At 35.6% G+C, this 15,161-nt stretch overlaps 1 protein-coding gene across 1 annotated transcript in view; it reads left to right on the forward strand.

Moving 5' to 3' along the window:
* Window positions 1-15,161, forward strand: part of LOC121322226 (dual 3',5'-cyclic-AMP and -GMP phosphodiesterase 11A-like) — a 73,623-nt gene that overhangs the window by 19,873 nt on the left and 38,589 nt on the right. Inside the window, exon 3 of the mRNA XM_041261881.1 lies at window positions 14,916-15,005. Coding sequence (XP_041117815.1) covers window positions 14,916-15,005 — 90 coding nt within the window. The remainder of the gene's footprint in view (window positions 1-14,915; window positions 15,006-15,161) is intronic.

Below are 15,161 nucleotides of genomic sequence, written 5' to 3' on the forward strand. Positions count from 1 at the left end.
GAGCTTAATCTGTTTTTCCTCACTAAAAGACTGTAATATATACAACAGGTAAAAGACTGTAATATATAACAGGTTCTATATATATATATGTATATATATATGTATATATATATATATATATATATATATATATATATATATATATATATATATATATATATATATATATATATATATATATATATATATATATATACAGTGCCTTGCAAAAGTATTCAGACCCCTGACCAATTCTCTCATATTACAGAATTACAGATGGTACATTGAAATTTCATTCTGTTTGATATTTTATTTTTAAACACTGAAACTCAGAATCAATTATTGTAAGGTGACATTGGTTTTATGTTGGGAAATATTTTTAAGAAAAATAAAAAACTGAAATATCTTGCTTGCATAAGTATTCAACCCCTGTGCTGTGGAAGCTCCCAGTTTGCACCGATGAAAGAAATTGCCCTAACGAGGACACAATTACCTTACCATTGGCCTCCACCTGTGAACCATTAAAGTTGCTGTCACATTTTCTGGATAAAAACCCCATTGTTGAAGGATCATTGGTAAGGCTGTGAATCTGAAGGAAAATGAAGACCAAAGAGCATTCTACAGAAGTTAGAGATAAAGTAATACAAATGCATAGATTAGGGAAAGGGTACAAAATAATATCCAAGTGTTTGGATATCCCAGTGAGCACAGTTGGATCAATAATCAGGAAGTGGAAGCTGCATCACACCACCCAGGCACTGCCAAGAAAAGGCCGTCCCTCAAAACTCAGCGCTCAAACAAGAAGGAGACTTGTGAGAGAAGCCACAGAGAGGCCAACAATCACTTTGAAGGAGCTACAGAGTTCAGTGGCTGGGAGTGGAGTAATGGTGCACCAGTCAACCATATCAAGAGCTCTGCATAACACTGGCCTGTATGGGAGGGTGGCAAGAAAGAAGCCGTTACTCAAAAAGTACCATCTGAAAGCACATCTGGAGTTTGCCAGAAAGCATGAGAGTGACCCAGCTGCGATGTGGGAAAAGGTTTTGTGGTCAGATGAGACCAAGATAGAGCTTTTTGGCCAAAACTCAAAGTGCTATGTGTGGTGCAAACCTAACAGTGCCCATGCCTCAAGACACACCATCCCTACAGTGAAGTATGGTGGTGGCAGCATCATGCTGTGGGGATGCTTCTCATCAGCAGGGACTGGGCATCTTGTTACAATTGAAGGAAGAATGGATGGAGCAAAATACAGGAAAATACTGCAAGAGAATCTGCTTCAGTCCGCTAAAAAACTGAAGCTTGGGAGGAAATTCACCTTTCAGCAGGACAATGATCCCAAGCACAAGGCCAAAACAACATTGGAGTGGCTCAAGAACAAAAAGGTGAATGTCCTACAGTGGCCCAGTCAAAGTCCTGATCTCAATCCCATTGAGAATCTGTGGCACTATTTGAAAGTTGCGGTCCACAAGCGTCGTCCAACCAACCTGAACAACCTGGAGCAAATCTGCCAGAAGAATGGGCCAAAATCACTCCAACACTGTGTGCAAAGCTGGTACATACTTACCCCAAAAGACTTAAAGCTGTTATTGCAGCAAAAGGTGGCTCTACCAAATATTAATGTGTGGGGGTTGAATACTTATGCAAGCAAGATATTTCAGTTTTTTATTTTTCTTAAAAATATTTTCCAACATAAAACCAATGTCACCTTACAATAATTGATTTGGATTTTAAGTGTTTTAAAATAAAATATCGAACAGAACGAAATTTCAATGTACCATTTGTAATTCAGTAATATGAGATAATTGGTCAAGGGTTTGAATACTTTTGCAAGGCACTATATATATATATTTGTAAGGCATCTCTTTTATGTGTTAGTATGAGAAATTAGCAACTGAAAATGGAGTACACGGCAGCAAGATGACAAGAGAGGTAGTAGAACTTCTGCTGTTTACAGAAGCTACCCTGACACGCTGTGGGAAAAACACTCCAATACACGGGTAGGTGCTAGAGCAAGCGAGAACTGATGAGTGTTGTTGAAGTGGGAATAGTAACAGACATTTAGCATTCAAGCATACTCTTTAGAAACATTAGGTTGTGAAAATAATAGCATTTTTTATAATTGTAATACATGTACATCTGTAAGTGCTAATCCCTATTATGGAATTTAGTATATAGTTTATAATCACCTAAGATAAAGTGTTCCAAAACTGTCACTGCATCATTCCCTAAAACAACCAGTTACCAGAATTTTATTTTTAATGCTGAAGGCTACAGCATGAGAAAGGAAACTTACAGTTTTCTACAGGTATGTACCTGATGTTTACCTACCTTTGTAATAGAGAATGTAGATATACAGTAACAGCTTACACTCTGTTGCCTATTTTAATGTGTGTTTTGTGTCCCCTAAAACCTTATACGTAATATTAAATGGACCTCTATTTTTATTGTGTTTAGTCATGTTAATAAGCTGGTGGGAAATACCAAAAAGGGTAAATATAGAGTTGAAAGCGATGTGTCATTAAAATAACCCTGTCTGTGTTTCATGAAATACCCCCGAAGCAATGCACAGTAGTTGTATAATAACACAGTAAACTCAAACAGGCATAGTTGTGTAATAGTAAATGCAAGCCAGGCATTCCCTCATTATTTCAGGCATCAATCGTAATGTATTATATGTATATAAGATATATATATATATATATATATATATATATATATATATATATATATATATATATATTATATATTCTCTTCAGCCAATCAAAGCACACATTTTGACTGCTGTATTCCACAACACATGACAGAGAACCCCAATTCATGACATCAACCGTACCATATTTACCTTTAACTTTTACCTTGCTTTAATCTCAATACTGGTACGTTTGACACTGCTTTAAAAAAAACATACCCAAGGCACCTTTTGGAATTCCATTCAACTGCAAAGTCTATTCAAAAAGATATTTACCTCTTACACAGATATTGACATTCCTATAACCTTATAATATACATCTCTACTAGATACCTTCTTTTTAGTCTTAATTATCTCTCCATAATCATGTGTATTCACACTAATACACCACATCATTTCAGTATTCTGTCAGGCTAACTAAAGCTGCCTTTAAATATTGGAGCCCTATACATATAAACAGTGCTTCCTCGTTATAAGGCTCTCGGTTATAACGCGCTTCGGATATAATGCTCCTACAGTATGTCCCCCAATTCCGTATACCAGTGATTCATGCAATATTTCTATTGTAAATACAGTACCGGTGTTTTTTAAACTGTAAACAACTTTTAGTCTAACTTCTGTTTCTGTCTCTACCTTTTGATACAGTATCTGAACTGAAGAAAAGATGCGCTGGCATTTTATGACACAGACATCTTATTCAGCATTCATTTTATAACTAAATAAATATTAGGACTATTGCGTGATTCTCTTCCTAATATAGTTATAGTGAGGGGGCACTATATATATATATATATATATATATATATATATATATATATATACACACAGTACTGTGCAAAAGTTTTAGGCAGGTGTGAAAAAATGCTGTAAAGTAAGAATGCTTTCAAAAATAGACATGTTAATAGTTTATATTTATCAACTAACAAAATGCAAAGTGAGTGAACAGAAGAAAAATCTAAATCAAATCAATATTTGGCGTGAGCACCCTTTGCCTTCAAAACAGCATCAATTCTTCTAGGTACACTTGCACAGTTTTTGAAGGAACTCGGCAGGTAGGTTGGCCCAAACATCTTGGAGAACTATTCACAGTTCTTCTGTGGATTTAGGCAGCCTCAGTTGCTTCTCTGTCTTCATGTAATCCCAGACAGATTCGATGTTGTTGAGATCAAGGCTCTGTGGGGACCATACCATCACTTCCAGGACTCCTTGTTCTTCTTTACGCTGAAGATAGTTCTTAATGACTTTTGCTGTATGTTTGGGGTCGTTGTCATGCTGCAGAATAAATTTGGGGCCAAACAGATGCCTCCCTGATGGTATTGCATGATGGATAAGTATCTGCCTCTACTTCTCAGCATTGAGGAGACCATTAATTCTGACCAAATCCCCAACTCCATTTGCAGAAATGCAGCCCCAGACTTGCAAGGAAACTCCACCATGCTTCACTGTTGCCTGCAGACACTCGTTTGTGTACCGCTCTCCAGCCATTCGGCGAACAAACTGCCTTCTGCTACAGCCAGATATTTCAAATTTTGACTCATCAGTCCAGAGCACCTGCTGCCATTTCTCTGCACCCCAGTTCCTGTGTTTTCGTGCATAGTTGAGTCGCTTGGCCTTGTTTCCACATCAGAGGTATGGCTTTTTGGCCACTGTGTCTATGGTCCTTAAATTGCCCGTTTCTTTGTGCTTCTTCAAAAGAGCTTGGACAGCACATCTGGAAACCCCTGTCTGCTTTGAAATTTCTGCGTGGGACAGTCCTTGCTGATGCAGTATAACTACCTTGTGTCTTGTTGCTGTGCTCAGTCTTGCCATGGCGTATGACTTTTAACAGTAAACTGTCTTCAGCAACCTCACCTTGTTAGCTGAGTTTGGCTGTTCCTCACCCAGTTTTTTCCTCCTACACAGCTGTTTCTGTTTCAGTTAATGATTGTGTTTCAACCTACATATTGAGTTGATGATCATTAGCACCTGTTTGGTGTAATTGTTTAATCATACACCTGACTATATGCCTACAAAATCCTTGACTTGTGCAAGTGTACCTAGAAGAATTGATGCTGTTTTGAAGGCAAAGGGTGGTCACACCAAATATGGATTTGATGTAGATTTTTCTTCTGTTCACTCACTTTGCATATATATATATATATATATATATATATATATATATATATATATATATATATATATATATATATATTATATAATCTATCCTTTTGGCCATAAAACAAGTGAAATAAAGCATCATAAGTTGAACACAGAAACTCTCGTTCATTCTTCAAGAACAGACACATTTCATTAGCAGGGTTGAATTTTTTACTGCGGCACACCATAATTGTTTTCTGTTTCATTGAAGACCAGGGCTCCAAGCCTTGGGTCAGATAAGACAAATAAACAAGCTTAGGCAAGATGGATTAAATAGTGGCACGAAAGAAGACGTGAGTGTAGCGAGACGAGAGTCTGTTTACCATGAACACCCTTAAGAAACCTGAGCGATAAAGACAGAATATATTTAGATTTTTACAGTGTATTCTAGGCCTTGTTGGATCTAGACAGCATGGGTTTGCCTTACATGTCAAGTTGTTTCTTGAAAGAAGAGATCAGTCATAAAAGGTACAAGTCTATTAGGTACTTTGGATGTCTGGTCATGTACTGCAGACTAGTGCTGAGATCTAAAAGTGACAATTTCACAGTACTTGTGATGTAATCAGATAAGCCTATTTATTGAATGTTTAGAAGAGGTTTTACCTGCAGGGGAGGGGGCGATAATAAATTACACAGAGTGCTCCCGAATCCCTGAATTAAAGGTTTTATGAATCACACAAGGAAATTATTTTCTAGGTCAGGCAGGATAATGGCATGCTAATGTGCTTTTTAAAAAATCAGACCATATTATTGGAAAAATAGAAATTAACTCAAAGAATAACTTTAAAATGTTCTTGTTCAAGAAACTTGGAAGATCTGCTAATAATTAACCAATATGTTATATATATATATATATATATAGATATATATATATATATATATATTATATACGCTATATATATATATATTTGTATATATATATACACATATATCCAATCATTATTGTTTTGTGTCACAATAACCTAATATTGCAATGATACATCATTATATACATTTGATAGGTTTTGTAATTTAGTATTTGCTGGGCAGCAATCTTGTTATTCAAAATATAACTTAATTGCATAACTTTAAAACATAACCTTAAAAATCTAATTTCCAACTTATACCATCTAAAGTTGGTCATAGGAAATTCTTAAGTACTATTACATTCTGTACAAGAAGATTTTGAATGGTAAATGCAGTGATGATAACAAGGCTCTGATTGCACAGCAGTTTCTTCCAATCCTGGTTTTGCTATGCTAGGCTTGTTACATCTACACTGTTGTTAACCAAACTCATAATAATACCTGGAATAGGTGAAACTGCTATACAATGGAAGTCTTATTTCCACCCCCTGAAATTATATTTTGAAATGAACCAATACATTATAGTTGTTCACATGTCTAGTGTTGAAATAGGTTTATGTCTATGTCTTGTTATAAAAGTAAGGGCTCCTTTGCTATTGAATCACTATTTCAGAAATTGTTAAGGGTTATGAAGTGCATACATCTTTAATCGTTTGGTATTACTGTATTATCAGAACCAATAGCAGAAATACTGAGCATAATGTTGAATTATGGATTGAATAAAATAAATAGAAACATGAATAATTAAGAAAACTGGCTAATTAATTTCGATCTGATCTGTCTCTCAGTTTGTAGTTGTTTATTGGGCAATCACAGAACAGAGAAGTGAATGGATTACCGTTACATAAATATTTAAAAGCACATCTAAAGGGCAGTCAAGTGTGTCTATATCCTGTAATGCCTACACTGCTTTGAAATGCCTCTGCAGTAAAACTGTATATGGATTTTGAGAATCCAGTTCACTTTAGTATTGTATGCCCATATTGAAATTTCTGACAACATTGTATGTAGTAGAATGCACACTGCAAAATTCACCGTAGTGTAAAGAGCACTATACTATAGTATTTACTGCACAGAATGATCTCCGTGAACTCACCCATTGAGACATGGGAGACGAGTTAAAATGTATAAGAAGGAGTGGTAAATGGATTAATGTGTGCAGATATTCTAACCTCACTACACAGTTTTGGTTGTAAATGCCACAGTAAACAAAATGACCCTGCTACAGTACATACTGTATATGCATCATTGGGTCATTGAAACTCTCTAATGTGCAAAGCCTTACATTTTCACATATAAGGGCATATGAGGATGTGTAGGGTCTTATATTGTGCAGTAGTTTAATATTGTTTGCAGTACCACAAGGGCTTGCAAATGTGTAGTTTCCTGCTTGGTTAATGGTCAGTTTTCCCTTTCCCTCTCCTCTCTTGAATGAACAGCCTATAAAACAAGCAATCAATGGCGCATGGATGTGTTGTCAATTGTATAAACCTTATGTCCTGCATTTAAACCCTCAGCATTAAGTCAGAGGTGTGTGGAAATGCTCTGAGGCAGTTTTGAGTCTTGGTCAATGTGTTGTTTTTGCCAGTTGTTGTCTGGTTTGCTGACTGAGCCAGACTGCATTAAAGTCACTCTCAAAATCACTCTCATCATGAACTAACTCTGCCATAAATCTTCAGTTGATTCTTCAGGGTTGTGAAAAGTTCAATTTGAACAGCATTATACCTCAGAGAATTGGAGGAGCTGAAGGTATTGTAGTTTATTGAAAAAAAAATGATACAGCCCTTTTAAATAGTAGATATCTGTTTCTTGAGCTGACAGAAAACTGGAAAGCAAGTCCAGAATATAGCATGATGGGATGTTTGTTAAAATGTGCCATCATAACCCATTTTACACAGTTTTTTTTTATTATTATTTATTATTTATATGAAGTATTTTTTTGTTAATAAGTCTGGGCCTCAGTGGGAAACACACAGACGTTCCTGATCTCTTGTTTGTCAGCATCACAAGGAATGTTGTTGCTGTGCTCTGATAAACTCTGGCTAACAAAGTCAGCAGTAGACCGTTCTGAAGTCCCAGTACAGAATAGCCAGAATAGTGAGAAATACATTTCCATGCATATATTTTATATAACATTATTGTGTGATTCTTATGGGGTTTTAAAATTAAAAAACATATACATATTGTTTTATTTTATAAATACTAGAGGGAATTCTTAATATACATAGACTTGAGTATATTCACATGTAGCCATGGCATAGTGCTGCTGGCATTTTGCATCTATTGTTGCATAAAGTAAGGTCATTTTCCCCTATTATCATTGTTTCATTGATTTATCAGTTAGGCTGTAAACAAGCTGAGTACATTCAAAGCTTGGTGCTACAGTAATTAGGTGATATAAATACACCACGTAAAGAAAAATAAATACATTGGGTCAGCTTTTTAAGAGCCATTTTTGTTTATTATTTTTAAATTCTTGCAAACTAGGGAAAAATTCAGGAATATACATATTTTTGATATTTTTTAGTCCCTAGTGCTTTTTAAAAAGTTCAAAATTACAACAAAAAAATAAATAAAAAAAATTACTGTTTTTTTTTTTTTGGGGGGGGGGGGGGTCACCTAATGAAGTGAAATAATAATTATTAAATAAACATTACATAAGTGCACATAGTCAGCATGGTTTTTGGTTTTTGGTACAAATGAACAATTAAGAATAAGCCACATCAAAAAGGTACATTTTTAACCTACTTCACCAGCTCACAGATGAAATCAGGGATGAAGTTGCCTACACACCTTTAGGTCAGAATTAGGACTTTAAAATCAATTCCCTGCTGAACAGAAAGAATGCTCACAGAATTCAGAATATTTTATTATTTGTTGTATTTTAATGTATTGCATTATATTGTGTTGTGCATGCCCTTGTTTCATTCAGTATTAAACAAAAATCAAACCAGGTAAGTAGTTCTTACATTTTCCTGAAAAATAAAATAAATTTGAACTTGACAATTTTCAATCTACAATTGAAAATTGAAAAGTGCAGTGAATTAACATCAGTCAACCATATAGTGCCTTCACAGCGTATTTTTGCTTGAGAGTGTATGAATGAATGTCCTTTGTTGTCCGTAAAATAAGAAATGTTATTGTTTTCACGGTCACTAGGAATAAGAGAAGACACAATTTTTTTTTCCTATTTACCTCCGAATCTTTTCTCTCAGTCACTAAAGAAGTAAGTGTGGGTGTATACGATTCTCTAAAACTGTTTTCCTCTCTATCATAGCATAACTAGAGCAGGTTTATAATCCCTAGAATCTAAAGCAGTTAATTCCAACAATCTATCCAGATTATTACAGTCCAGTCTAAGAAGTCAAAACCATCAATGTTAACCTTGATCTTTGGTAAATCCTGGTCTCGGGGGGAAATCAGTTATTTCAGGGTGCGAGCGTCTGTACTTCATCTCCTCATTTTCTCATGCCGAAAGCACAGCACTTATTTTAATTGAGTTTTAGGTATAATGGTCAGCTTTACACAATACAATTAGACTGTTCTGTAGTACAAGGACATTGATCTGCTTTTGTTCTTAGCTTGGCACCTGTAACGCGCCCCCTGTGTTGCACCTAAGAAGGCTTCTGTTCATACAGACTTAATTCACTAGTATTATCGATGGTTGTAATACTGATGTATTTGCACCAATTACTGTCCAGGCAAAAACATTTTTACATAACAGTGCGTTTATATTCCTTTTTTTCTTTACTAAAATCGTTAAGCTATTTTTTTGTATTGCAGTTAGAAAAAAGAAATGTCAGCGTTTGCCATTTATAGTAAAACAACAGCAATTATGTTTCTTAAATAAAGACCCAAAAGAATCATTCAAGAGATTCAAGAATCATTTTGCTCTCCGCTAGCACATTGGGGACCAGCCAACAAGTTGTAATTTGTTTGATTTCTCCTGTTTTTTCTGAACAGAAATATACTGCTTATGGAAACAAATAAAAAAGCTGTAATAATCCAAAATTAGTGTATGCATTCCTTTAGTAATTAAACAGATTTTCTTCTATCTGGTTTGATCTTTTTGTAAGCTTCTTGACCAGCGGCTCAATCACTGTACAAAAGCACATAAAAAAAGAAAAAAAATGCTTACGCACTTTCATTATGCTATAAAATTGTAACCCTTTCATTCTCACGGGGTTACAGTTTTACAAGGGGAAATGTGGGATGGAGTCATAGCAGCAAAGGTGTATTTCAAGGTTTTAAAACGACATTTCCCACAATTCTTTTCAACGTCCCGTCCCTGCCTATTGGCTGAGCGCCGCAGAGCAAGCAGAGGCGGCACATTCAAATTTCAAACTACACAGATAAACACTGAGCATTTAGCTTAAATGTGTTTAAGCCACTGACTGTTTCTGTTTAACTAAATACTGTTTTGTTTTTAGCCGTATTTTTATTTTCATTGGCAGACGCACTCTGGATGCAAGTACAGTGCTGACATTTAATTTCTTAAAATTATATTAAGTGAGGTTTAAGGTAAATAGATAAAGAAAAAAGACAGTGTATATATTAACACTAGTACAACAAGACCATGTACGGAATTAAAATGAATGGACTAAATAATAGTCATTGTTTTGTAACAATTTAATTGGTTTAAAAGCAAACAACATTATCCATAAACTAATGTTCACAGAAATTTCGACAAAAGCTGCATCGTCTTCCAGAATATCAGCATATATTCTGTGTGCTTTTGAAGTCGTGTATTTCCATAACAACTTTCTTGTTGAAGGCTGTCAAAAGAGGAGGAGCGGGTGGGTCCTTTGGACAGGCTGGCCTGACAGTTCATTTCCAGGGTCGGGAAGTCGGTCAGCCTGGAAGAAGGCGAGACTCGCAGCTGCAATCATTTACCAAGGGGTCATGCGTACTAGCATATAAGGGGGGGCGGAGACTCATAATCTGTTCCTTCACTTTGGTTACGAAGTATAACCCTGATGGACCCGTGCAGTAAATAGTACAATATCGCGAGTGTTTGTTTTGTTTGTATTGTCTATAATTGTTACTTGTGTGTTCATAGACAGCTAACACGTTCCGGAGCTGTCACTAAGGGCCAGCAGTAAAACCCGGAACAGCACTTCACTATTTGTCACTCTATAAACTGTATCACCCACCACGAGCACTACAGCGCCCACCCAGGACTGGTGATCTCGTTTGTATATTGTGGGAGAGATACCCATGTTTATTGTTATGGCTGCAAATCCCTGTTACTGTCCTCTGTGTTTTACACATCGCTGTGTATAACCAGAGATTATTATTTGGTCGCAAGACCAGGATTACAAACAATAAAATGCACTTTTCCATAATGGATTACACATCTCTGTCTGTTTTATTCCTGCACTGCATCACCTCTGCAACTGTTAATAGTCAGCAGCCACTTTGCCACAGGGTGATACTGTCTCTTCAGTATCAAATCAATTTGTTATTCTGCATGCATCCTTGTCTAGAACAGCAATTGCATTCATGATGATATCCCTTATACTACATACAATAATTCAGATCCCGACATTCGATATACTGTAATTACATTAATGAATCCCCAGCATTAAACATAGTGTTTAAAAGGACCAGACTCCAAAAACTATTTGAAATACAAATCTTTGTCAGTTAGATAAAAAGACAAGTCTATTTACTTTTTCAGAATGTTTCATTTAGTTTACGATTATTAATTAAATTAGAGATGCTATCCCCCCTTACAATATTCCACCTAGATGCATGTTAAAACATTTCTAATTAGATTAATGGTTTGCTGATAATAATACTTATTACGATAATAACTTTGCACCACACTGCAACACATCAATTGGTTTTATCAGGGTTTACCGATAACTGTATGGACTTCACAGAGGATTCTGGAGTCCAGCATAAACAAGCTAGTGCTGATTTTTATGTATTTGTGTCTGTGTAAACACAATCTGTCAGCAAATAGTTACATTTTCTATTCTACATTGTTCTAGTCATAGGTCAGGTGACTTTGGTTATTTTTATAGATCTTTCATTTAAGATAATTTGGTCTACCATTTCCAAGGTTATGGCTGGTAAGGATACATTTGGCAAAAAATAATACAAATGAATGGCTTTTGAAAGAAAAATATTCCTTGTTACAGAAACAGACAACAGTTTAGAACAGTATATCAAATTATTATTAAAAAGCAGACTGTAATTGACTGTTGAATATGGCCCACTAATTCATATGGTATGCATTAGTGGTTAAGCTTCAATGCATAATGTCTCACTTCAAATTAATTATTAATTGCTGTAATCAGCTCCAAAATATCCAGTATTTCCTGACCTTCAGATTTTTATTGGTACTTTTAATAATGACAATAAAAAGGTTGTATAAAACATAAATAACAGTGTGACATTTTAATTCTCATTATTATGACCCAATGAACCATCCTTAGATCTATCCTGAGGAGAAAATGATAAACACTTGGCTATAAGTACATTTAAAGATCCTTATTGAGTTATGTTAATTCACAATAAATAAAACACAAGATTTTCATGCTAATTTTGCTGTTTTCCAGTGGTTAAACTAAGCATTTACCATAGTTTACCATGGTTTGCCATATTTTTAATATGTGTCACCATACCTCTATTAACAGCACTCACATATGCTTTACCATACTTTCACTATGGTATTTTTACTATGATAAATGTTTGAAAGGGTTATGTAAGGTTTATGTAATTATTTCAATAGCTATAACCTTTAACTTAGTGTGACACGGATGTTTTTTGTGTGGTGACGTCAGGCCAGGAATTGAATGCAAAACCACAACAGCAGACTGGGGTGTGAAATGCGCTGCGGTCCATTTTACTAAATGAACAAAATAAAAAGGTTGAACAAACGATAACACTTTGGCCAAAAACACTTACAGACAAGAAATAACTAAAAAAGTATCGTGCTGGTGTTCAACCAGCACGGATAGCAATTGTTTCTTTGTATTTATTATTGTACCTTCTCTTATTCCCGTTCTCCACTCCTGAACACGCCAACCTCGATTAGTCAATGCTGCAGGTTTATATACATGTGACCGTCTCCAAATTAGAAGGTTATTAGGAATGTTTAGCAGGGAAACTCAGGCTGTGAAAATTCCCTGGGGTCACCTTTTTATCCTTTTGGCTGGTCTTGCAATCAGAAAATCCATTTGTTCATTTAACTGTCCTCTTAACCCTGATTTAAGTCAGAGCAACTACCATTAAACATTGTGGTTCAGCTGCACATGGTAGTGACGGCATGTGAAACCTTGTCATTACAAAATTGAAAGGTTGGAAATTAGCCTATAGTTCTTAATGACTGTAGGATCCAAAGTAATTTTTTAATTAGTGGTTTAACCACTGCAACCTTAAGTGCAGGGGGAACTATACCAGGTGAAAGTGATTCATTTCTAGTTGTTAAAATGCTTGTATTAGCAACAATAAATACATCTTTTAATAGTTTAGTAGAAATAGGATCAAGTGCACAAGTGGTTGGTCTCATATGCATAACTAATGCCGTCAGCTCTTGCAAAGCAACCACAAGAAAGCCTCCATCATAACTTTATCAGGCCTAATTAATTCAAAGTAGGAAGAAATGTCCATAAGAGGAGTCTATAAGATCTGATCTCTAATGTGAGATCCCACAATAGGAAACTTAAACACATCCAAACTCCAGGCTAACGTTGGCCTCCTCCCAAATGCATATCTATACACAGACTACAGTATGACTTGTTTATTTTAAATGTTATAAACCAATTTGACCAAGTCTGCTGAATTGTGTGTTAGTTTTGTGTTCAGACCACCTGAATAATTAAGCATCCCCTTGCAGGAAGTTTATATTTTTTGTACAACTGCCACCACCTTTGGCACTTCTTCAGTGGCTCACGCTGTATGTCATGTTTTCAGTGTTTGTATTTGATATAGAACTGCATTCTATAATCCCCAAGTTCAAGCATGGATATCGACAAGGACAGTTGTTGGCAGTAATTGTACAGATACGCTTGCTCTGCACTATCTATGCCTTATATCTGAGAGAACGTCTGAGGTACTGAGTTCATATTAGCAGGTTATGCAGTATGGCCTTGACATTGGCCACTGACCCATTATCGTCTATAAAGTCAAACCAATTAAGCCATGTCACATTTATAAGTTTCTGCATGACAGACAGAAAACACGTGATATCAATCAATGATTCTATGATTATCTCAGTAAAGTTTAATCACAGGTGTAGTCAGTATGAACTGTTTCACTGCCACATTTTCTTAACATTTCACTTTACTAATGAGACAGACTACACAATGAGGTCTTCACATCTGGCACAATATGTTATTCCTTTATCTATAAAAACAAATTGAAGCCCACCAATTACAGATAGTCGCGTGCTGGGCTAAATATATACCTAATGCCTGGATATTGGTTTTAAGAGCCCATACAGATAGATAGAAAAGGCTACATTTCTAATATGTGTTCAACTTCAATATATTATACTGCTTTCTGCATTCGTATAATGAATATCATACATGGGATATAATATTATAATGTGACCTTTCATATAAAATTAAGTTTATGAATTATTGCAATATATGTCTATTAATTTCATTAAAACAATGACAGTCAGGAGGATGGCATGCTGTATGTGTATGTATGTGTGTTTTGATGTACATTTGCAGTGCCTTCAGCGAGGAGGAAGGGTTAAAACATTTCTACAAACATGACCTTCATCATAATATAATCTGTGGGTGGATGTGACGAGCTTTTCATCGGAATTAAAGGAGGAATAGGGTGATTGCTCCCCACCTCAGCCCATTAACAGCAGTCACATTTGCTGAAATGCATTGTTATTGACGATCTGTTATACAACACAGCAATGAAAATGTTACTGGAGAGGCTGGTTGGAATAGAGTTCACATAGGAAATGATTGTCTTCTTGTTAGATACCTTGACAAATAGAATTTCAAATCCTGGCATTATTCCTCATTGTATTGTACAAAATCATAACACAACACACTGACAAGTGTTTGTATAACATAGCAATGTTTCTTTTTAGTATTACTAGGATTAAAATAATGGAGAAAATCAGGACAAGTCTTAATTCAAACTATTGTAAATTAGAATTTTACGTACATTTTTTATTTAATGTAAATTACATTTATAGCACTATAGTATCAACTGCCTTATTCATAATGAACCCAGAGAATCATTCATTCCTGCTTTCCAATTGGTAATATGGTCCCTCTCTCTCTCAACAGGTGCTAGAGATGTATCTTCCTTTCTGTGGGATTGCCATATCCAATGCCCAGCTTTTTGCAGCCTCCAGGAAAGAATATGACAGAAGCAGAGTAAGAGAGTAACCAGCACCTTGGACAGCGGTTTTCTATTACACCCACATTGTAAAGCTCATCGTCACTCACTGCTATTAATGGGGTTCAATATTCATCCCCTCGCGACCCACTTACTGTCACAAAGCTAAATGTTAAAGACACATGTGCTTTTTT

This window comes from Polyodon spathula, chromosome 10, assembly GCF_017654505.1.
Source record: "Polyodon spathula isolate WHYD16114869_AA chromosome 10, ASM1765450v1, whole genome shotgun sequence".
Lineage (NCBI taxonomy): Eukaryota > Metazoa > Chordata > Actinopteri > Acipenseriformes > Polyodontidae > Polyodon > Polyodon spathula.